The 24,172-nt window shown below is 37.5% G+C and overlaps 1 protein-coding gene across 4 annotated transcripts in view; it reads left to right on the forward strand.

The window, feature by feature from the left end:
• Window positions 1-24,172, forward strand: part of LOC121738565 (nuclear hormone receptor FTZ-F1) — a 108,879-nt gene that overhangs the window by 66,764 nt on the left and 17,943 nt on the right. For 3 of the 4 annotated variants that reach the window (XM_042130722.1, XM_042130724.1, XM_042130725.1), the window contains exons 1-2: window positions 11,324-12,151; window positions 22,614-23,236. In XM_042130722.1, the coding sequence (XP_041986656.1) occupies window positions 11,653-12,151; window positions 22,614-23,236 (1,122 nt within the window). In that variant the 5' untranslated portion in view covers window positions 11,324-11,652. Of the gene's footprint in view, window positions 1-11,323; window positions 12,152-22,613; window positions 23,237-24,172 lie in introns of those variants that run through there. The other variant, XM_042130723.1, reaches the window with a different exon arrangement.

Below are 24,172 nucleotides of genomic sequence, written 5' to 3' on the forward strand. Positions count from 1 at the left end.
GCTTAGCTCGGTATTAGATAAAACACGAATAAAATACATTATCTAAAAATGATTCCTAGCTAGATCGATTTATCGCCCCCGAAACCCCCTATATACTAAATTTCATGAAAATCGTTGGAGCCGATTCCGAGATTCCAATTATATATATATATATATATATATATATATATATATATATATATATATATATATATATATATATATATATATATATATATATATATATATATATATATATATATATATATATATATATATATATATATATATATATATATATATATATATATATATATACAAGAATTGCTCGTTTAAATATATAAGATTAGATTGCTCTGAAAACGTGTGGGCTCATAAAGTCTAAGGTTTCAAGAGAAATTGCAAGTTACTTTCGATGAAAGCCTTTTAGTATTAAATGATTTGCCTTACTTGTATACGCCTAAGCATATACTTACTAATAATCGGCCAAGTGCGAGTCGGACTCGCGCACGAAGGGTTCCGTACTGTTTAGAGCAAAAATAAGCCAAAAATTGCGTTTTTTGTATGGGAGCCCCCCTTAAATTTTTATTTTATCTTAATATTATTAATATTAATTACTAAAGTACCCATATTGTTGTGTAGTTAAAATAGCATTTTGTATTGTAGTGCTTTATTTGTAAAGAATAGTAATGAAGTGACGTAAATAAGCTCGGTACTATGGCAACGACCAAAAGTAGCATAGATAAAGTATATGTCAGCTCTCCCCCGCTATTCCAGAATGCCTTGCGTAGGCAAGAGCTGCTGTAGGTAGGTTAGGTTACAGCATCCGTAGTATTGGTTTTAGGTTGGTATCCGCCTCCTCCTCCTTTATTCGATGTAAATTGCAGTGGCTCTTTTCTTGTAGGTCTCTCGTATATTCCTGAAGTGTGTATGTGATTTTGTATATGGAAATGAATCCCTTCTTTCTCACGTATTCCTATTCGCTTCTTCTTTTTTTCTTTCCATTTATGCTTACGTATCTTGAACTTGTTTTTGTTTTTCGTTGTTTGTTGTATTTCTTTGGAATATACCAGATAAGAAATATTTTTCGCTCCTCCTTGCATAGTAACCATTATTTTGTATTCTTTCCGTTCTATATATTTTCTTTTCCGAATGTCGTTTGTATCTTTTTCTTCCTTCAATGTTGTATATTGTATTCTGTCAGAGGAATCGTATTCGCATCGTGTATTCATATTTTCTTGTAGTAGTTTTTCGCTCTGTGTGCTCGGCTCCGTAGGTCCGTATGTTAATGGCTTATGTATGACGCCATCAGTTGTAGCTGGATCCTCAAAATATTTCGTAGACTGTAGGTTTTCCTTGCTTGAATATTCTTCTGATAAATTGCAGCGTGTAGGTTTATTCTCAGTAATATGTAATTGAAAACTTCGTGAAGTTTGAGAATTAGTTTCAACTCGTTGTTGCATATTAAGGAGTTTTAGTTTGATGGATATGAATTCCTCCTCAATGTCGTGCATTGTTTCAATTTCATCTTCTAATTCTTCATCAGGTATTTCACATATTATGTTCTGTTGTAGTTCTCGAAGTAATTGGAAGTCTTCGTGTAGGCGTTGTAGTCTGACATGAGTCTCTGCGTAATCAAGATCCTCATGTAGTGTGTTTATGTATGATTCCCACCTCGAAAATTGTGCGCGTATAGAGGCGCGAATCCTCTTCCAATTCTTCAAGTTTGCAGTCATCCTCGTCGCCAACTCTGTTGTGTAGTTAAAATAGCATTTTGTATTGTAGTGCTTTATTTGTAAAGAATAGTAATGAAGTGACGTAAATAATCTCGGTACTATGGCAACGACCAAAAGTAGCATAGATAAAGTATATGTCACATATAATTTAGGTTTTTGTAAAAATTTCGTGTCAAAATTTAGTGCCTACCTGTTGCCATTATTGATAACGAGCAAGAAAGGCCAAAAAATCACGTTTTTTGTATGGGAGCCCTCCATAAATATTAATTTTATTTCGTTTTTAGTATTTGTTGTTATAGCGGCAACAGATATACATAATCTGTGAAAATTTTATAAGTCTAGTCACAGCTGTTCTTGAGATACAGCCTGGGGATCGACAGACGGACAGACAACGAAGTCCTAAGACTTCGTTGACCCTATTACTAATAATAGGGTCCCGTTTTTCCCCTTTGGTTACGGAACCTAAAAAGTAATAAATATGTATGTAATAAGGTAATATTATATAAGGTAATATTTATTACTAGCTTATGTATTTTTTGTATGTATAACACAAAATATAATACATACAAAAGATTTTGTTGTTTTGGAACAACGAAGTAGACCAACGGAAAGGCTCTACCTTTCCGTTGGTCTACTTCGTTGTTCCAGACAAAGTTGTATATTTAATTCGGCATGCCATTGACTTCCTTTATGATGCAGGCCTATCTCAGACTTGAGACTAGAATATAGTGTTGAGGAAAAAAATTAAGAAAAATGAATCCTATTTTTTTATTGTGCTAAATATTGTCAAAAGTGAACATGTTTTAAAAAAGTGTTTTGAAAATACAAAAAAGCTATAAAATATGTTTATTAAGTTGATTTACTATGACTTGATATAATATTGTTAATCTAAAGTGTTCACCTGCATTGACGCTTGTTTTTTGAGTGACCTTAAAATTTATAAAATACTAGATGTCCCGCGCGGCTTCGCCCGCGTAAATTAGGAATTTTACAGAAACCGTACATTTTCCCATGAAAAATAGCTATACTCCCTTCACGTGGTCTACTCTATATATTATATGTACATATTATGTGCCAAATATTGCCATAAAAATTGCTCCAGTAGTTCGTGAGATAAACCCTTTCTAATATTTCCCCCGTTTTTCCCACATTTTCCTGAGTTTCTTCGGTCGTATTAGTCGTAGCGTGATATTAATATAGCCTATAAGCCTTACTCGATAAATGAGCTATGTAACACTGAAATTAGAAATAAGTTTTTAAATCGGATCTGAAGTTCCTGAGATAAGCGCGCTCAAGCAAACATACTCTTCAGGTTTATAATATTATAAGTATAGATTTTTTTAAATTATCGCTTGACAAACTCGAGTCTCGATCTAAAAGACTATGAAAAGTACCAATAACAGGCTTATAATCATGGGACGATGCATGGTATAATATGGTAGTGATGATGATGATGATGAATGTAATTTGCATAGTAGCATATGCTTTCCGTTCTTAAAACAACGCCGAAACTCCCAAACTTGTATCTATAAAGAATCAGGAGTTCTCTCAGCACCTTCCGAACCACGGTATACCAGGTATACCTCGGTGCAAAATCTTACTTGTTGGTAGCATATGCTTAGAAAACTTTTCACGAAACCGAAGTCACCACATGTTTCCCTATAAATTTTGAGGAGTTCCCTCGATTACTTATGGATCCTTCATCAGATCACCACTTTTGTGAATATAATACCAAATTGGGATGATACCCTATATACCAAAAGAATTTTTTTGTGAAATCGGTGACCAAACGGCGGAGTAATCGTTGAACATAAGAAAACGAACATAACACCTCCCCCATTTTGAAAGTCAGTTAAAATTGTAGCCTATGTGTTATTCTGATGTATAAGCTATATTATTGTAAAGTTTCATTAAAATCCGTTGAGTAGTTTTTGCGGGAAAGAGTAACAAACATCCATACATCCACACATCCATACATCTATACATCCAAACAAACTTTCGCCTTTATAATATTAGTAGGAAAAAACAAATCTTTCAAATGAATATAAAAAATCGGCCAAGTGTGGGACTAGCGCATGATGTACCGTTATAGAGCAAAAATATGTCATTGTGTTTTTTTTGCATGGGAGGCCCCCTTAAATATTTATTTCATTTAAATTTTATTGTTCATTATAGGTACTTACTTTACTTTATTATACTTTATTTACTAAAGTACACAATATATTATATTTTGTGAAATTTCAAGTGCCTACTTGTTGCCATTATTGATATGGAACAAAATAGGACCAAAAAATCGCGTTTGTAGTTTGGGAGCTCCCCCCCCCCTAAATATTTATGTTATTTTGTTTTTAGTGTTTGTTGTTATAACGACAACAGAAATATACAATCCGAAAAATTTCAAAAATCTAGCTATACAGTGTAAACACCGTTATCGTTGAATCCATCGAATGAGACCGTCAAAATGAACAACTTTTTCTATGAGAACAATGCTGGGAACTCAAAAAAAAAGTGCCGCCTTCATACCCATACGGATGCCCGGATCGGCAATTTTTTGTTTACACAAACACCCTGATAGGTTCTCGAGATATTCTAAAAGTTGGATACAGACAGACGGACCGCGAAGTATTAGAAATAGGGTCCCGTATTTACCCTTTGGATACGGAATAAAAAGATTCAAAACACCTACATCAGAAGGAAAATAAAATATTATTACGTAATAACTAATAAGTATAACTAGAGATCGCCCAATGGTCGAAATTCGACCTTACTTGCAACGACATTAGGACTACTACTTACCTATATTTTGTAAAAAATATTGACTTCATCATAGTTTTTTTCAATTCTTGACTCTGGGACTCAGCTGATCTCAGACTGGCCGTTTAAGCATTGTCTAATAGTATCTAAAATTAAATAAAAAAATAACAATAATCCATTTTCAATTTGTCAACTTGTTGTCAACAGACTTCAACCATAAATAAAAGAGTATAATTCGTATGTATAGGCTTGTCACTCAAAAATCTGTAGTGTCGTTGTGTGTGTAACGTTTTATTTGTTAAAAATATATATGATAAAAGCATGATTTTAAAATAATATTAGCTCGATGCACTCCTTCATCATAAAAACTATAACTGTGCGAAATTTCATGCACCTACCTTTCCCCATTTTTCGTAAAAAGGGTTACAAAGTTTTGTCTCACGTATTAATATATAGATATTATTAATAGCTCGAGGTGGCTACGGAGCTAGGGCGGCGTAGAGCGGCGTAGCGGTGCTACGCGTAGGCGTATGCGCGCGCGGGCGAGTGGGTGCTACGCCGTAGCTGCAATTAGGTCACCTGTATTATTAAAATTACTAGCTGTCCCGGCAAACGTTGCTTTGCCATAATAGGTATAAAGTTTTTCGCCCATATTATTTTATTGAATTGACTAAAAAATTAAAAAAATGTTTAAGCAATGCTCAGGCGTATACGTAAGGAAAATCATTTAATAGTAAAATGCGTTCATCGAAAGTAACTTGCACTTTCCCTTAAGACCTTATGAGCCCACACGTTTTCAGAGTATACAAGAAATTCAAAACGAGCAATTATATATACATATATACAAGAATTGCTCGTTTAAAGAAATCAAATTGCTCTGAAAAGGGGGGGCTCATATATATATATATATATATATATATATATATATATATATACTAGATGTCCCGCGCGGCTTCGCCCGCGTAAATTAGAAATTTTACAGAATCCGTAGCTACATTTTCCCATAAAAAATATTTCCCCCGTTTTTCCCACATTTTCCTGAGTTTCTTCTGTCGTATTAGTCTTAGAGTAATAATATAATATAACCTTCTCGATAAATGATGAGTCTTACTCGATAAATGATCTATCTAACACTGAGATAAGTTTTTAAATCGGACCTGTAGTTTCTGAGATTGACGCGTTCAAGCAAACATACTCTTCAGGTTTATAATATTAGGTAGATATAGATTTTTTTTAATTATCGCTTGACAAACTCGAGTCTCGATCTAAAAGACTATGAAATGGTATAATATGGTAGTGATGATGATGATGATGATGATGATGAAGAATGTAATTTGCATAGTAGCATATGCTTTCTGTTCTTAAAACAACGCCGAAACTCCCAAACTTGTATCTATAAAGAATCAGGAATTCTCTCAGCACCTTCCGAACCACGGTATACCAGGTATATCTCGGTGCAAAATCTTACTTGTTGGTAGCATATGCTTAGAATGCTTCTCACGAAACCGAAGTCACCACATGTTTCCCTATAAGTTTTGAGGAGTTCCCTCGATTACTTATGGATCCTTCATCAGATCACCACTTTTCTGAATATAATACCAAATTGGGATGATAGCCTATATACCAAAAGAAAAATTTTGAAAATCGGTTAACAAATGGCGGAGTAATCGTTGAATATAAGAAAACGAACATAACAGCTCCCCCATTTTGAAAGTCGGTTAAAATTGTAGCCTATGTGTTATTTATTTAATATTTTAATCAGCACATGAATTAAATAACAAAATTTTTTTCAAATTAATCGTAGCACCATCTGTCAGGACAAACTAAAATTGAAATAGAATAATATTGAATGCGATGATAGCGCCGTCCGCCGGATCTAATGTAAAACATTCCAAAATCAACAACTCCTTATAAATAAGAAATTAATTGAAAAAACATTTTCCAGTAGACCAAACTGTAAATCTAAACCATTCTCGAATCTCCACGAACACACACAAAAAATTTCATCAAAATTGGTCCAGTCGTTTAGGAGGAGTTCAGTCACATACACACGCACACAAGAAATATATATATTAAGATATATATATATATATATATATATATATATATATATATATATATATATATATATATATATAATATTCGGAATCGGCTCCAACGATTTTCATGAAATTTTGTATATAGAGGGTTTCGGGGCCATAAATCGATCTAGCTAAGAATCATTTTTAGAAAATATCATTTTATTCGTGTGTTATCGAATACCGAGCAAAACTCGGTCAAATACATAGTTATATTTATTACTTTGAGTCCGTATTGTCATAAGATGGTTTTATCCCGGATTTTTTTTCCAAACAAATTAAATTGGATTAGTTATTTATTCTTCAATTTTTTGTATTTTATCTAAATATTACGTTAAAAGTTATATTTTTAGATAGATAGGTATCTGTCTTATTTCATCCGATTCTAAAATTAGAATACTATTTGCAGTCAGCTATTAGTGTGATAGCACTCCCAGGCCCCAGGGTGAATGCGTAAAAGACAATTTCGATTTAATGAGGTTAAAGAAGATTCATAGATTTCCTTAAGCCAGTGAGAGTAATAGGGCTTGGGTTTGTTTATTAGGAGCACGACTGCGCATTTCTGTTCAGGGCAAGGTCTGTACTAAATTTTTGTGTTTTTAATACTACAAGTTATTATGCTAAATATGCTAACAAAGCTCAAAATAATAGCTGCAGACGGCCACCAAAAAAGGTTTTTTACTACGGAGGAATAGACCGGAAGAAAGCAGTCAGAATCTCAGGCCTCAGCAGTTGTCCTATGATTAGCACCTTAGATTATACTTGCAAATACTGTTCATGCTAATGGTATGCAAATTTTCTGTAACACAACCTCTTAAAGTGACAATAATTAGGTGTATTTCCTTAATACCTGAATTAATTGAGCTACTAATTATGAGCTATTTCGGTAAAGGATAAACCACTGACGATGTAGGTCGAGCGATGTGGGTCACGGCTCACGAGGGGAGATGCTCTCATCCCTCAACTAGATATTAATTTGTTAATGTATTCAGAAACATAATTTTAAATAATTAGTCGAGGTAAGGGCTTCCACACATAACTGCGAATTCGTGCGTATTCGCATTGCAATGTCATTTTTATAAAGAGTCTGGTCTCAGATATTTGTGATACATTATATGTGACTCATCAGCTGATCTCAGACTGACCGTTTAAGCATTGTCTTATACTATCTCAGCTTCAATAAAAAAACTATAATCCATTTTCAATTTGTCAACAGACTTCAACCATAAATAAAAGAGTATTTAATTCGTATGTATCTGGGGGCATGGCAGTGCCCCAGCCAAGCTAAAGGCACGGCCGTACCATACTTTTCTCGAAGCGGTTCGCGGCTTTTTCACACCCCCTTTATCTTTGATGTTAACAAAGCTTCTAAATTTGATGTTAAAAAAATTCTAAATCCCTAATTTAGAATTTCGGTCACTAGGGGCAAGTATTAAAACTAGCTTAACCTCCAAATTACATGAAATTTCGAAAAATAATTTAATAGTTACAGATCATCAAAATTCTAAGGTACTTCTAGCAGATTTAGAACCTTGAAATTTGGTACTCGGATAGATCTTTATTCACAATGAAAGGAAAAATTATGAAAACGGCCAAGTGCGAATCGGAAAATACTCAACTCGTGTTTTAACTTTAATAATTAATAATAAAAATTAAATAAACTTATTAGTTAAGGGGGACTCCCATACAAATTTACGGTACGGAACCCTCTAGTCTCTAGTCCCTACTGTGAAGTGAAATTTCAGACAAAGGTGTCTATTGATCCGAAGGCACTGAACAGAACTCCTGAACCTTTAAAGATAAAAGTTCGGAAATTGCGGCATCGCTTAGATAACTGCAAACATTTCCACCACAATTCCGCTTACAGTAACATAATGTGAATATGTAGTTAACATTCGTAGTGGTTATTTACGCATGAAGCCTTATATTGTAGATAACCAAAAAGAGTAATATTATTATTTCTTAACAAAAAATTTAAACCGACTTTCATGGTAAAAACAATATTCTTAAAAATATGATCTAAAAAGAATAAAATAAATCTCATTCTTCATTAGTTCCTTTTTCAAAATTCGACTAAACCTCAACCAATTCTTCTCAATTTTCATTCGTTTAAAGTCAGTGCCAGCCAGTACTGAAATACTTGACAAAGAACTTAGCCAGTACCGACTTCAAAAGAATGAAAATTGAGGACAGAATTGGTTGGTTGAGGTTTAGCCGAATTTTGAAAAAGGCGCTAATAAAGAATAAGTCTTATTTAATTATTTTTAGATCATATTCTTAAGAATATTGTTTAATACCTTGGAAGTCGGTTTAATTTTTTTGTTAAAAAATATTTTCTTGCGAATGTTCGTTCAAATCAAACTATACCAATCCACGCAAAACACGTATGCATTTATGAATCGGTTACCGCAGCTGAGGCCAATACACATTACAAGCAGTATAAAGGTCAATCAATATAGCGGGGCATTATTATCCTTACAGTAAGTACGGCTGACCTACTGCCCTACTGCCTCAGTGCACTTGACTCAGATATCCGAACCCCCCTGTTCCAACCCCCCTGTTTCACCCTTGTATACCTGCGCACGAATACCTGCTATCGATTTAAACTGAAAATTTTATGCTCACGGTCATTAGCAGTCCTTCATATTTATTTCAATGACATTGGTTATGCTACGTAAGTTATGATAGTTTCGTCGATACTAATCGAAGTTCGCTTTTAAGTTTGAAAGTCAATGTTTCGGCTACTGATAATGCTTCTCATTAATTCCGTATGACGTAAACGAGTATAAAAACATCGTAGGAAAAATCCGGCGCAGATCTTGGTTCAGTAAAATATTAGAAAACGCGTTGCGTAGTTTTCCTTCAGTTGTACATATTTTTTGGTTAAATCTTGGATTTTTTACTATTGTATTGAAATTTTCTATTTACGTTTTATCTTTCTAGACTAAAAAAGTTTCTGCAGAAGACAAAACGCGAGAAAAAACTAATCTAAACTCAAAGATTATATTTCAACTAGAACATAATTTCAGTATCTTAAACTACCACAACGTAAAACTAGAAAAGCACACCGACGACTTAATCAAACAAGTAGCGTTAGCATACACTATTACACATGTTACGGCGAGTTACATCAACGCGCGTCAATGGGTATGGGGAAAGTGTGACGTCACGCCTTGCGAAGAAAGCAAAGTTGCGCGTGCGACGACCACTCTTGATTTCGCAGGAGGCCGCGCCGGCTGTCTGCGCGATAGCGAAAACGACACACTTACTATACCTAGTCGGTACACTGTCGCTTTTTCATCCGGTATTCAGGTCTCGATTATGAAATCGGAACTTATTGACTCATTGCGGCTTGTGCTTTTCTCCGTTATTACGAGTATCGAGGGCAGGCTGGTGTTTGCGAAAGCTTCGTCTGACTTTTAAATTGCTACTGGCAAGACATGAGCTTTCCAGTTTTATTGTCGGGACCTTCAATAGCGTCGTCATGCCTTGTCTAACGAGGAATACGATTAGCCTGTTATTTAAGCGTCGACACATAAAGGTACACCCTACCCATAATGAACCGTTTACATCGACGATTTGACAGCCTAATCATCATTTACCCATTAAAAGCTTCCTTTTTAAAACCGTAGGAGCTATTATTTTTACTTCGTCTCGAAAATTTCCCAGGCCGTCAGGTTGTGACTTGTGTATCGATTGAGACATTTATATTATCATCAAACACGCTCGTTTCATTGCTGAATTAGATGAAATTGGACGCAACGGAGCAATGAATTAAAGTATCATATTGTAGTGGAGCGATAAGAGCACGAACGCCATTCATTTTCTCGTCACGTGTGTGCGGTGTTTAGTACCTTAGAACACGTCGAGTCGCGTTACAAACACAAGGCTGTCACAGTCACTCGTTCGTGACCCGTTGACTGATTTTAACCAAAAGTAGGTCAAGATCTTTAATTTAATTCGCTTTTCATATAGAATACCTCTTGTTGCAGTCGAAATTATTACTTTATTTTCTCGTATATTGCCATCCAGTTTTGCGATTGTGAGAATATATGTCGCATTTGCATATCTTCGTTTTAATTTGTGTGATATCTTTTTCGTACGTAATGAAGGCTTTCGTGTCGTGTCGTCTTTTTCAAATGTTTCCAATTTTTTAATATACTTAATTAATTTCTCAGTTTTTGTAGAGATTTAAGGTCATATTAAGCTAAAGAGATAGATAGGTACTTAAAAAAAAAGAACTTAATGCCAGAAAAATAACAATTTTTGAAAATCATTTTAAAATACCTATTTACATACGAAATGTTAATCTAATTAACCGTGTCAAAAGTTTTCAAAGTTCATTAAAATTTCATGAACGCTAGCTGACTTATTCATTTTTCTTTTAACGTAGGTCAATTAGGCATTGCGAACCTGTTGTATTCGCAATACGTCGCGTCGCGTCGCGTCGCAGTAGTCGGTTTCCACGCGACAAGTATCGGTGTGGTCGGTAAACATGTTTGTTGGCGGCAACCCTGCCCTGCTGCGGCACCGCGCGCAAGTGGGTCAGTGGGCCGCCCCCCGCCCGCGCGGTGGCGCAACCGCGCGAACGCGCACTAACATAGACCTGGATCGCGGGAAAGTGGGTCACCGACTCACTTTCACTTATTACATGGGCTCCTAATCGTTTTCCATTGTGCGAGCGAGCGGGGTTTCGCGGGTAGCGGCGGGGCGCGCATGCGGGAGGCGCCGGCACGCGCGCCGTTGTCGCCGGCCGGCTGCCAGTCGATCGCGAAACGTCTCCAGAGTGATACGTGTGCCGCAGTGACATTGATATTCGTGCGATCGTAACGACGCGTGCAGTCAACGCATTACTCTCGTTGCTTCACTGACAGTTCCGCTTAAACAGATAGCCGGTGTCGAATTTTTTAAACTATTTTTTTAACATTAAAAGAAATGGATCGGATTTACGTGTCTTTAATTAAAGTGCTTGAACAGGTGCAACCCGCGAGCGGCAGATAGTGTTGCGGTGAGACCGCCAGTGAACTCAGTGACTGTGTGAACGTTGACGCGGTTGAACGCCGCCGTAGGGATTTGTAGCCAGTAGCCGCTCTGTGCGGCTGAGCATGACGATGGACCAGCAGACAGGCCTCATGTCCCTCAACATGTCCCCTTTTGATTTGAGTCCCGGCCCGGAGGGTTCGGGCTCGGGCAGCGGGCCATCGGGAGCCTCCCAACAATATGTGCCCCAAGGTGCAGCTTACCAGTGCACATCAGATCATCAGCCCTTTGGCTACGCAAATCTGGATGCATCATATCTCTTCCCAACAGGTACTGGTGGCGAGCCCGGTGGATACCTACCTGCTGCCGGAACCGTTTGTGATCAAACCGACACTAAGGATGTAATAGAAGAGTTATGTCCTGTTTGCGGGGACAAAGTGAGCGGATATCACTATGGGCTCCTCACTTGCGAGTCCTGCAAGGGATTCTTCAAGAGGACCGTTCAGAACAAGAAAGTGTACACGTGCGTAGCAGAACGTGCTTGTCACATTGACAAAACACAGAGGAAGCGGTGTCCCTTTTGCCGCTTTCAAAAGTGTCTGGATGTTGGCATGAAACTAGAAGGTAAGTGTAATGATAAGACTAGAATAACAGTAATACATAGTATGTAACTTATAAAGCTTGTACTTTAATCCAGCAAATACGTTTTAATACCATTAAGTAAGATACTTCTCGAAAACAGGTCTTTGGGCCGCACTCACGATATAAAAGAATGTAGGCCGCTCCAGTCGCTACGAGCAACTCAAATAGTATTACATCACACCGTAAGCCAATGCATAAAAATTTAGGTTACGTCAAAGCTAATATAAATTGTCCTCATTTACTATTCCCTGACTCTAGTTAATTACAGGATGAAGAAGTGAAGACTACATGAATAGTTTCAGTATCCTCAAATTGTTTCAAGTACAAAACAGTCTTAGATTAATATACCTTACTGTAAATTCTCTATTAAAACTATGTTGAAATTGCTTAGCGTGAAACATAACCGATTGGTGTTTCTTAATTTTGATCATTGCCAATCAATTTGGCAATATTTCAGCAAGACAGCTCTTTGACTCAATGTTGAGTAATGTCATTGCGAACATAGGATAACATTTAGCCAAGATCTAGTTCTAGTAGACGAAAATGACGTATGATTACAATTAACTGATAATCCATAATGATCCAAATTACTAAAATCTAGAAAAATATAATTTTGGACGAGTTTATCTTGTATAAACAAGGCAAGGATAGTTTTCTCAGCCCATATACATTATACAATTTTGGTAAAAATAATAAAACACGAAGAGAATTTATCTTGAGTGAGTTACCTAAATAAAAATAACATAGTATTGTTAGTAACGGTCAAATATGATGTACTGAAAGTCAGAATGAATACAAAATTTGTTTGGGAAGGTCAAGATCTCACATTAATCTGTTCGCTCAGAAAGAGACTTGAGTGGTATTTGGAAATTAACTTAACCTCCGACATCGTTTTAATGGCTTTAGAATATGTAGCCTCCAAACGACATGCTTTCGTGAAGAACTTCATTATCATTTATAATATTTTTTTCATTTATTTTACTCTCAATGTCATAAAATAATTGTTAGCAGCGTTTAAATTCAGTAGTTAGTTTCGCGTCATCTGTTAGTCATAACTTTTGTAGATATATATATATTTCAATTTCAATAGAGATTACAGTCTGACCCTCTTATCTAAAGCTATCGCTTTTCATTACATGAGCGTCAAATCTAACGCCAAAATTTCAATGAGCATATTATTATATGTCAAACTACTCAAATGGTTTTCTCTTTATTTTGAAATTATTGCGCAGCTTGTCTTGAGCAATTCTTTCGAGACCAGACTTCCAAGTCCGGAATTGTTCACACTCCACGCATACAAATATTTCGTGTTTAAATCGATATTGTTTTGATCGTTTTTTCCTTTGCAATTATTTGCTTTTCATCAGTGCCAATCTAGTTAATGTTTATATTTTCATGTCTAAAGCCTGCAGGTTTTATAGAAAGAGGATTTCAAAGCTCTATTGTGTTGATATACAAAGCCTTTGTGTGTAGACAAAGAATTATTTTATAATCCCTCATTTTAGCTATTTTAAACTTAATAATCGCACAGAGATCACGAATGGTGAATCATAATAACTTTGCGATTAAACTTGCCCGTATTAATTTTCTGCTTAAAAATTGTGGTAACGTTTATAAGCTGTTAAGAAATTGAAGAAATCTAACATAATAATAACTTTCAAAACTTTAGTACCAACATCGTCGAATACTCCAAAATTTTAAGAAATTCAATCTAAGACAGGCTTTGTATTTTCTTTTACTGCCGATCCATTTAAAAATATTTATAATCAATAATCATGTCATCATTCAGACCACGCTAATTATGCAGTTGTTATTAATTGCATCTGTACTGCATTCACTAGTGCGATATTGAAGGTGATGGTTAACTTGTATATTATAGGAATCGCGTGGGGCGGAGTTTGAAGCGCAGATCGTTCTAAATTTAAAAGCCGCGCGGCCGCAGAGCGCCCTGACCTACTTGCGAGCGGGGCCGCGATGCGGCGCGCGCGCTGTCGTTGTGCGTGTGTGTACGCAATGCGAGGTTGCCGCTGTGTGCGTGAGCCGTTCGCCAATACGCGTTTCGCTAGATGCTGTGATGTTTGCAACATCAATTTACTTACACTGAAAACTCAATACATAAACGAATTGAGCAATATGCAAACTCTGGCCAAATTGAAGAAGAAATTTAGTATTCGTCATCAAAAACAGAAGAGGATTACTTGAGACCGAACATATTTCTCAAAGCAAAAGATGAGGATGATCATTACTAGTCTCCATTAAAGTAATCTAGGTATCCAAATATTCAAAATAATAAACCTATTGGCAATTATGCTTCTACTAGTAATTGTGTTTGAGTTGTACATTCCAAACAAGCCCGGCCAACACAAAGGCGTGCCCTGTTCAGTATCAAATTAGTCCGTTAGGTAAAGAAAAAACAAAGATGTTAAATCATCTATTCAAAAGAATTGAAGAAAGTAAAAATAAATAAAGCGGAAAATAAAACCTTTAAATTATTAATATAAACCATACTATCAGGTGATGCAATACCAATGAGGTAGCATAGTAAGGAAATCCCCAAAATAGGAATACATAGGAAATTCAAAGATGTTTGAACAAGGAATTATCTCTTCATGCTGTATAATGTTTATAAATAAGCATCTTTCCTGACTTGACAAATCCATTATACCAAAAAATGTAAATATTAAACATATATTTTAATGTAGTTTTTGTACTCTTGAACACATTGTTACCAAAATATCGTGTACATTTGTAAGAAACGGTATTTTTTGTTTCATTCAGGCATCCACCTGATTTTCATGTATATTTATTACCGAAAACATGTCAATTCGTTTGAATAGCCACGAGATGAAGTTATAAGTTAGGAGCTAGAACGTTTCCAAAAATAATGTAAATATATCTAAATCGATTTCCACTTCAAGGTTACTTTGCGACTTAGGTAATTGAGGAAAATAAAAACAATCAATTTCACAAAAGGACAACAGTACCTACTTACTATAACATAAAAAAAATTTGAGCAATTGCTCTTAATACAAACAGTAAAGTACGAACCAGTGTCATTGCCGTTGTTTACTCAACTCCTGGTAATGGCTAGCCTTAAACTTTTAAGTTGTTTAAGAAGTTTGAAAGTACATAATTACAATCAACGACTGCAGAAGCGTACAACCGAGATGATATGCTAAAATTCTTTGAAGGACACATTGATATAGGACTTTTGTTTCTACTGGCTCTATTCTCTACTTTTTTCTTTTCTACTCGAAATCGGTCTATGTTTGCTACGTAGACTCCAAACATAGGGCCAAGTTAAAAACTCGGTGTCCAACAAACCTTTGATTTCTGAAATCATCAATAAACAATTACAGACACAATAAAGATAAGGCACATAAGAATAATTTTTAGTTAATGACAAAAGCCCAATCTATACATATTATAAAACAAAGTCGCTTTTTTACCTCATGTCCCTTTGTTCCCTTTAATTAAATACACTTTTAATTAATTAAAAATAAAAACGGATTTTGAGGAACTACTGGTCCGATTTGAAAAATCCTTTCAGTGTTAGATTGCCCATTTATTGAGGAAGACTATAGGCTTTATTTTATCACGCTAAGACTAATAGGGCAATGTGGAAAAAAATGGGGGAAATTATTTGAAAGGGCATACTCGCGAACTACTGGAGCAATTTTATGTTATTTGGCACCTGAGATAAGAAGTAGACCACGTGAAGGATCATAGGCTATCGATTTTAATCATTTCGGCGTGCGACGCCGGGGCGGGTCGCTAGTTACCAATAAAACAAAAAATAGATTACCCACTTTCCTCATCATCAGAATCAAATAGCAAATAAGAATAGTCTGATAGCAAGTCTTATAGGAACGTATTCCATAAAGCATACGTCTGATGCCACAATTCTCACAAATCGTTGGTTGACCTGAATAGCGAGTATTGCGAGACTCTCGCACCGCCCGCCGACCTGCAAGCCTTGTGCAATTCCACCACTAAGCCCGATGGACTCACGCCGAATATTGTTATTGCAATTTTAAACAACGTTATTTTAGTTATACTTAATTTGTTACATTAAGGGCCTGTTTCACCACTTCCTGATAAGTGCCGGTTAGGCTATCCACCACTTAACTTGACAGATAGAGTATGGAGCATGTGTCAAATAAGTTTTAGAGAGCCTATCCGGCATTTTATCAGGAAGTGGCAAAACAGGCCCTAAATTGCTGTTTTTATATTTTAGACTCAAATGACCAGTAACTCTATAGAGGTACATAATTATAATTCTATGAATTTCATCTATTTCTATTTTTATCGCGTCCTTCGTCCAGTTCTTGTTGTCCTTTTTAGGGTCTCGTAGCCAAATTGGCAAAAAACGGAACCCTTATAGATTTGTTTTAATGTTTATCACCACCTTCCACAGTGACTTCATCTACATATTCGTCCTACATGCCAGTACTCTTAAATTTATTTTGCTTTTTCCAATTTAAGGTGTATAGACTATAACAAGTATATAATGACATCATCTCTACAGTCTATCTAAAATTTTCAGAAATCAGCACATTTTTACAAAGTTGATCAAAAGTTAAATTAACTTTTGCTCGATTTTAGGCTTTTGCAATAAAAGCAAGGGTGCTTTAAAACGGTTAGTACGCAACTGTATCGTGCGTTTCGACACAAACGAGCGACGCCGGTGCCGCGGTGGGGTGCGCTGCGCAAGCTCCGTTTCATAAGACGCCTCGCTCGACCTGTCGCAACCCGCTACCCAAATGTGACCTGAACACGTATACACGTCCTCAGTTATGTATGCCGAATTCACTATGGTGATGTGGCCATAAGTTCACTTGTGTAACGCCGTCCGCACATTTAAATGTTCCGATTGTCTTTTTTCACATGGTTAACTGTTATATCAGTAAAATGATTCTCTTTTCGTAATTTGCCCGTATAAGCTATTGTGTAACCGCAGTGGGGCTTGCGATCAGAGCTGTATGAGAAATAGCGAAAGCTAGATCGATCTTTCTAGCAAATATTTTCCAGTTGAACAATGACACGTGAAAATCCTCGGTACGATTCTCGCTCCTTCATAAGCCGTTTCCTCGTAGGCCTGTAATTGATAGCTTGAATAAAAAGATTTATACGAAGATCGTCGTATACACGTGTACTGTACGTTGAATTAGCATTCATAATAATCTGTTCCCCTATGTGGGCACGAGCAGCGCAGCGAGATCGACAAATAATGATTGTTGTTTCACGGCCCGCTGCACAGTGTGCACGTCACCTTACGTAATCTAACGCCATTGCCAATTCAGACTGACTACATTATACATACTAAGTACATCATTGGTATGCTCTGAATTTTTATGCAAAAAAAATTCTTAACTGGTCTTCTTTAATTATTCAGATTGGGATGGGAATAACTTAAGAAATTTCATAAAGGCAGATCCTGAAATTTGGAAACTTCTTTCACAATTTTTCAATTTTCTAACAGATGTAGACCTACACTATTCAGGGCTGTATTCAGGGTCCCAAATGTTTGAATTTCAATATTTTATATATACCTATAACATTATCATGCAAGTCAATACATCTTAATAATGAATCTAATAATCAATCTTTACTGTAAAATGAAACAAATGCTTTCATTTTTAAGCTACTATTATGATTGACAAAAATCACAGCTTTAGTAAGTGACATGCATTTACATGCATTTTTTTTGCTCTTTGATTTTTTATTCTTATTAGAATTAAATTTAATTTAATATTTCGTAACTTTTTACTCATAAGAAATCCGTTCGGCCTTCAAAGTTAAGAATTCGACATTTGGAAACTGTAAATGAAATTTATTGATCGATGAGTCTTCTTAGACACTCTTTGCAGCCCTTTTCGGTCGTGTCTCGTGGGTCTGCTAGGAACGCAGTGTGCGAGTCAATCCATGCGCGAGGGTCAAACTGTCTTGTAGGCTGCGACAGATGTTAGATCACAATAAAAACGCGCGCGCCAGCCGACTATTTCGGCCCGCTGCCTTGACCTGAATTGAGTGTTTCGACAGAGCGGCCTCGCACACACCGGGCCTTTCTATTTTTTAAGTATTACCTGTCTTATTATTACGACTGTTCAAGGGGCTCCGCCATCTTAAAATAATGTGTTCAAAGATTTTACGTGCATTACGACGTGAGCGCATGCTAGGTTTCGTGTTCGCCGGGCGCTCCCTACTGTTGTGCTCTACATTTGCATGAGTCTCTAATCTCTTTACCTTGTTCACTGTTAACACATGTTTCTTTCTTATAAGAATCCATTTAGAATTTTAAATGTATTAAGATCTTGACACACTTTGGTAGATGATCGAGGGTGATGATTTATCTGTAATGTTGTAACGATCGGCGATATCTGGGCGCGAGTCGAGTACGTGCCGGCGCTCGGGCGGGCTCGGCTGCGGTCGGCGGAGCTCGGGCCGCGAGAGTGGGGGCCGCTGTCAGCCTTGACCAAGTTTCACTGACTCGTCGCTACAAGGAGCGATCCCCACCTCTTCCCGTCCTTTCGGAATATACTATTTTTTATCTCGTTGACACGATTACTTCATTCGATGACCATGGCGCGTGTGCCAAGGTCACTTTTCTATAATTTGTAAAGCCTAAAATATGGGTTTGATGGAAACATGAGAAGGATTAACTATGTTTATGTGATACTCTAGTATCGAGCTATTTGTACGTCGAATCGACCTTGACCCGTCTTCGACTAGCCCAACGACCAAAAATAGAGATGGAATGCGAGGTGAAATACTTCTCTTCGATACTCTACCTAGAGAAATAGATACTGGGATGTAATATATGCATTTCGCTTGTGTGTGCATAAGATTTGTAAAAATGACCTTGACCTTGATCCACTTTGTTATAATAAACAGATGACCTCGTTTACCGCATTATCGAATGCTATCGCGTGCTCATTATAATAAACATTAGAAGATTAAACGTGTTGGAAATATTAACCGTTTCAAAATAAGGCGCCACTTTATTAATTTCTTATTGTAATCCTAATCTTAAAAACGAGCTCGTTTATAATCCCTCGGTAAACATCAAAGCTCTATAATCTTTTACACGAATTTTCATTTTTTGTTTTTAATACAAACTTTGCCGAACGAATAAAATACATAGCAACAAAGTAATTAAAACTACATTCTGGTGTAGTAAGACTGAGATATGAGAGACTAGAAGAGTGTATTTCGTACATTTCTATAGCTGTTACAAACTGTTACAAAGGTATTATTGACAGCTTGTAAAACAAGTGCCGATCTTTTTGTGAGTTCCATTTCAGGGTTCCATTCCATTCCATTGACTTTTCATTGTAACTTGCATAGATTATAATTTTTATCTTTTCCTGCAGTAACATCCAGCTATTCGTTTATAGTAAAAATGCTTGCTCTGTCTTGAAAATATTTCGAGAATTTGGATGTTAATTTAATTGTACGTTAATATTAAACCGGTTTACAGTAATCGACCACTTTTGCTTTCAATTTATGTCACATAATTATGCCTCAGGTATCAAGTTCTTTTAAACTCTGCTAATAAGTACAGTATTATCTACTGACTTAGTTTTTGTAATTATCATTATTTAATTAGTTGCATGCTTTCACTAGTATATCTTTGTGACTGCAATAATTATGTTTGTTTTCAATAATTGATATTTCGGCGTTACCTCTTATGGTTTTACAATAATTGTGTACTTTTGGCTACGAATAATAAAAACTATTTATTATTCGTAGACTTTTGGATAGCCTTTGTTCGAAAGTCTTGGGACACACCTAAAGTTTGCTTTCATTTCCTAGTTATTACCTCTCACTGAATAAACTACTATCTCACTGAGTAAACTAGTTTGTGTATTTTATTGTTTCTACCTCCTTATAATTGCCACGATCTTGTTAAAAATGTACAAAGAGCAAAAAATCACGTTTTATTGTATAGGTTAACTGCGGAGTCTCAGCCATATTTTACTCTTTAGGAAAGAAATTAAAAAGGATTTCAATACTAAAAGAAACAATCAAACTTTTATCAAATCCAAGTTGACGCATACTCAATGCACGAAGTTTTATTAGCCAAGAAAGCAGACCAGACGTGGTTTTAAATATCGAAAATTTCATGAAATAGTCTGCAATACAAAACTGGTGGAATTGCACACAACGTACAAATCCGTTACGCTTAGCGTCTCACTTGGTCTTATACAGTGCCCTATAATTGCGTCCTTATCGCACGAAGGCGCGCTGCTTACAATAAAAACGGGTTGTTATTTTTAACTCGTGGGTTGGGCGACTCGACAATTTACAGAAAGCCGGCTTCCGTCTCAGGCTTAGACTTTGAACGAACTGAATCGTACACTTCGAACTGATTATGATACTTCAATATATTTTTACCCGTAATCGCATATAAATCTTTTTCTCTAGATGTCTAGATGTTATGATCACTGGTCTAGTTTGATGTATGTCCATAGTTTGATGTTAGATATTACTAAAACTGACATCCTTAATTTTCTCATAACAAATCAATGTTTTAAGTTCCAATTAATTGTTTTAAAATGATGACGATACAGATAAAAAGTTCTTTAAGTTACCCTAAGGGGCACTTGTCGTTATGAGCAACGAAAACGTTTGCTTCGGCTCTGTCTTGTCTGTCCCTAGATTGGGGAAATTTACAATGACTAAAGTATATATAGGTGCCATTTTGCTCGATAACTTTTTGCCATCTTGTTGGTAAGGACATGATCCCATTGCTATAAAAACTTTGGGGCTTCAGATGAAAAAACTGCGACAAGTGGTATCGGCAGTCCTCTTGTGATGTCTACCTGACACTGCCTAAGGAATTCTGCAGCGACAGAAACAGGTGTAAATCTGAAGGTGCAAGGTCAGCACTATACGGCGGATGCCGCCGTACACCCGTAATCTTTGCTGAGTGGCTAAAGATGTGTGAGGTCTAGCGTTATCATGGTGAAAAACCACACCCCTTCTGTTGATTAATTCCGGCCGCTTTTTCTCAACTTCTTGCTTTAATCTCATCAGTTGTTCGCTGTAGGTACTGTTCAAAATCTTTGGTCCTGCCTGGCGGTAATAGCTCATAATGAATAATGCCCTTCCAATCCTACCACACACACAGCGTCACCTTGTTGCGAGTTAACCCGGGTTTCGCCACAGTCTGTGAAGCCTGACCGGCCTTTGACCCCGATCTTTTTCGCACGTTCTTGTCGTACGTGATCCACTTTTCATCACCAGTTATCAGCTTCTTCAAAAATGGTTCGGTTTCAATACGTCGTAATAAAGAATCATAAATGAGAACACGGTTCATTAGGTTTCTTTCAGTGAACTCATGAGGCACCCACATATCTAGCTTTTTTGCGCCAAAACCGTTTTATGGTCAATCCCCAGTTCTTCAGCTGATCTTGCTAATCTTTTTCCAAAATGGTATCAGTTTTGTCCGCAACAGGGTGCAGAGCGACGTGCATCTTTGATATCAAAATTTCCGGATTGAAAACACTTTAACCAAATTTGCGCTACTCTCACAGATACTGCATTAGGTCCATAAACATCACAAATTTTTTTCGCAGCTTGTGTTGCATTTTTACCTTTTTTGTAATAAAATTTTAAAATGTCTTCATTAGAATCACTCATATTAACAGAGAAAAACAAATTAAAGTGTCACATTTACCTAATTTAAATTTGGAATTGTGATACCAAAATCAGCCAGATACAATGGGTATAGCCCAAGAGATTTTATGACAAGTTCATACATACTATAATGCGAAAAGACTTTCCCCAACCTATTATTATATTAGTATTCTTATTTCTTATTACGGGACTTAGAAGCCGTAGAAATTTCTAAATATACTACATACCTATTTCTGGTAAACGTACTAAGGGACAATCTTGCATGAACATCATGGTATTAAGTATTTGCTGGATTGAAATAAGTCTTAATTGCTGTGGCATCACTTCCTGATAAGTGCCGGATGGGATATCCACAGACCACCACTTATATGACAGATAGGTACTCCATAGTCCATACTCTGGGCCTGTTTCACCGCTTCCTGATAAGGTGCCAGATAGGCTTATTTGACAGATTTTTCATACTCTATGTGTCAAGTTAAGTGGTGGATAGCCTTATCAAGAAGTCGTGAAACAGGCCCTCTATCTGTATAAGTTTCGAATAGCCTATCCGGCACTTATCAGGAAGAGGCGAAACAAGCTAAAAGTTTCACTTTAGTTACATTGTTACAACAATCATAACAGTAAACATAAATTACGAAGGTCTTACAACTAAACTTCAACATGAGAAAGTCAAAATTACATCATATTGCTTTAACAATTTTATTACAAAATTAAGGCTAGTCGAAGGCTAGCTACTCTAATGATTAATAGACAGCACGTAGACAACTAGACACGAAGGTCATAAATCCGTTTGTTGTTTCAGCTGTTCGAGCTGACCGAATGCGAGGGGGACGCAACAAATTCGGACCCATGTACAAACGGGACCGAGCCCGCAAATTACAGATGATGAGGCAGAGACAAATAGCGGTGCAGACCCTCCGCGGCTCCCTCGGGGACGGCGGGCTCGTGCTCGGCTTCAGCTCCCCCTACGCCTCTGTGCCCGTCAAACAGGAGATACAGATCCCCCAGGTGTCGTCACTGACATCGTCGCCGGAGTCGTCGCCGGGGCCCGCGCTGCTGGCCGCCCAGCCGCAGCCGCAGCAGCCGCCGCCCCCGCCCGCGCACGACAAGTGGGAGACCCACTCCCCACACTCCGCGTCCCCCGACGCCTTCGCCTTCGACGCCCCCGCCACGGCCGCCGCCACGCCCTCCAGCACGGCCGAGCCCACCAGCACCGAAACCCTCCGAGTCTCGCCGATGATACGAGAATTCGTGCAAACCATCGACGACCGAGAGTGGCAAAACTCCCTATTCGGACTCCTCCAGAGCCAAACCTACAACCAGTGTGAAGTCGATCTCTTCGAGTTAATGTGCAAAGTGCTAGACCAAAATTTGTTTTCACAGGTCGATTGGGCGCGAAACACAGTGTTCTTTAAGTACCTGAAGGTGAATATTTAGAATTAAGCCATCCTTCCCTAATCCTTTACCCCTCCCAGGTGTACACCGATGCTGGCGTATGCTTTGCGATTTTATTGAATAATGGCATACGTAGCGGCGGTCTCGATCGTCGCTACGATTGTCGCTAAATATTTGTGCAGCTAATCCAGCGAATTGTTGTATTGCTCGTGCATTTAGTACATTTCCTGACGAGTGGTGAGTGGAGGCGCGTGTGACGCATTGGGCGGTGCGGTGCTGGGCGCAATCGATACCCCCCCGCCCGCCGCCCGCGCGCGCCTGCAACTGGGTCAAGTTCCCACGACAAGCGTGCCGCCTACTGTCTTGTTTCTATTCGTGATGTTAGCCTCACCGGCATGTCTACATCGCGGCATGGTAGGCCCCATGTGTTATGTAATTTACCGTTCGATATTGCAAATATATTCCTTCATTATTCAGACTGAATTCTGATTAAGTATATTATTCCAATCGAATGCACATATTTTAATGCGCGTAGGCCGTGATAGAGTTAGAAATGGCCGGTTAAAAAAATCGTAGGATTTTATAAGTGGACATAGAGCTCCGCACATGAGCACTCGGGCGGCCCTCCTCCCTGGCTATGGCCACCATGCCCGTCGGTCGTCGTACGCCGCTTACACAAGAGCCGCACCGATCACGTGGACATGCGACGTTGCCACTCCGCGCCTCGCGTCGTCTCACTCGAGCAAGCAGCCTACACTTCACAACTAGCAATTTTCATTTGGACTAAATTACGCCGCTTGTTTAAGACTCATTCTTAGAATTAGGACGAGCGGCGATCTCGTACGAATCTCGTTCACATGTGTACACAGTCATATTTACGGAAATGCTCCGAGCGTTATTGCTTCGTCGTCTTATCGGAGCCGCTTTGCGTTCGAAACGCACGAGATGCACTCACGGGAATGGTCT

This window comes from Aricia agestis, chromosome Z, assembly GCF_905147365.1.
Source record: "Aricia agestis chromosome Z, ilAriAges1.1, whole genome shotgun sequence".
NCBI classification, from domain to species: domain Eukaryota; kingdom Metazoa; phylum Arthropoda; class Insecta; order Lepidoptera; family Lycaenidae; genus Aricia; species Aricia agestis.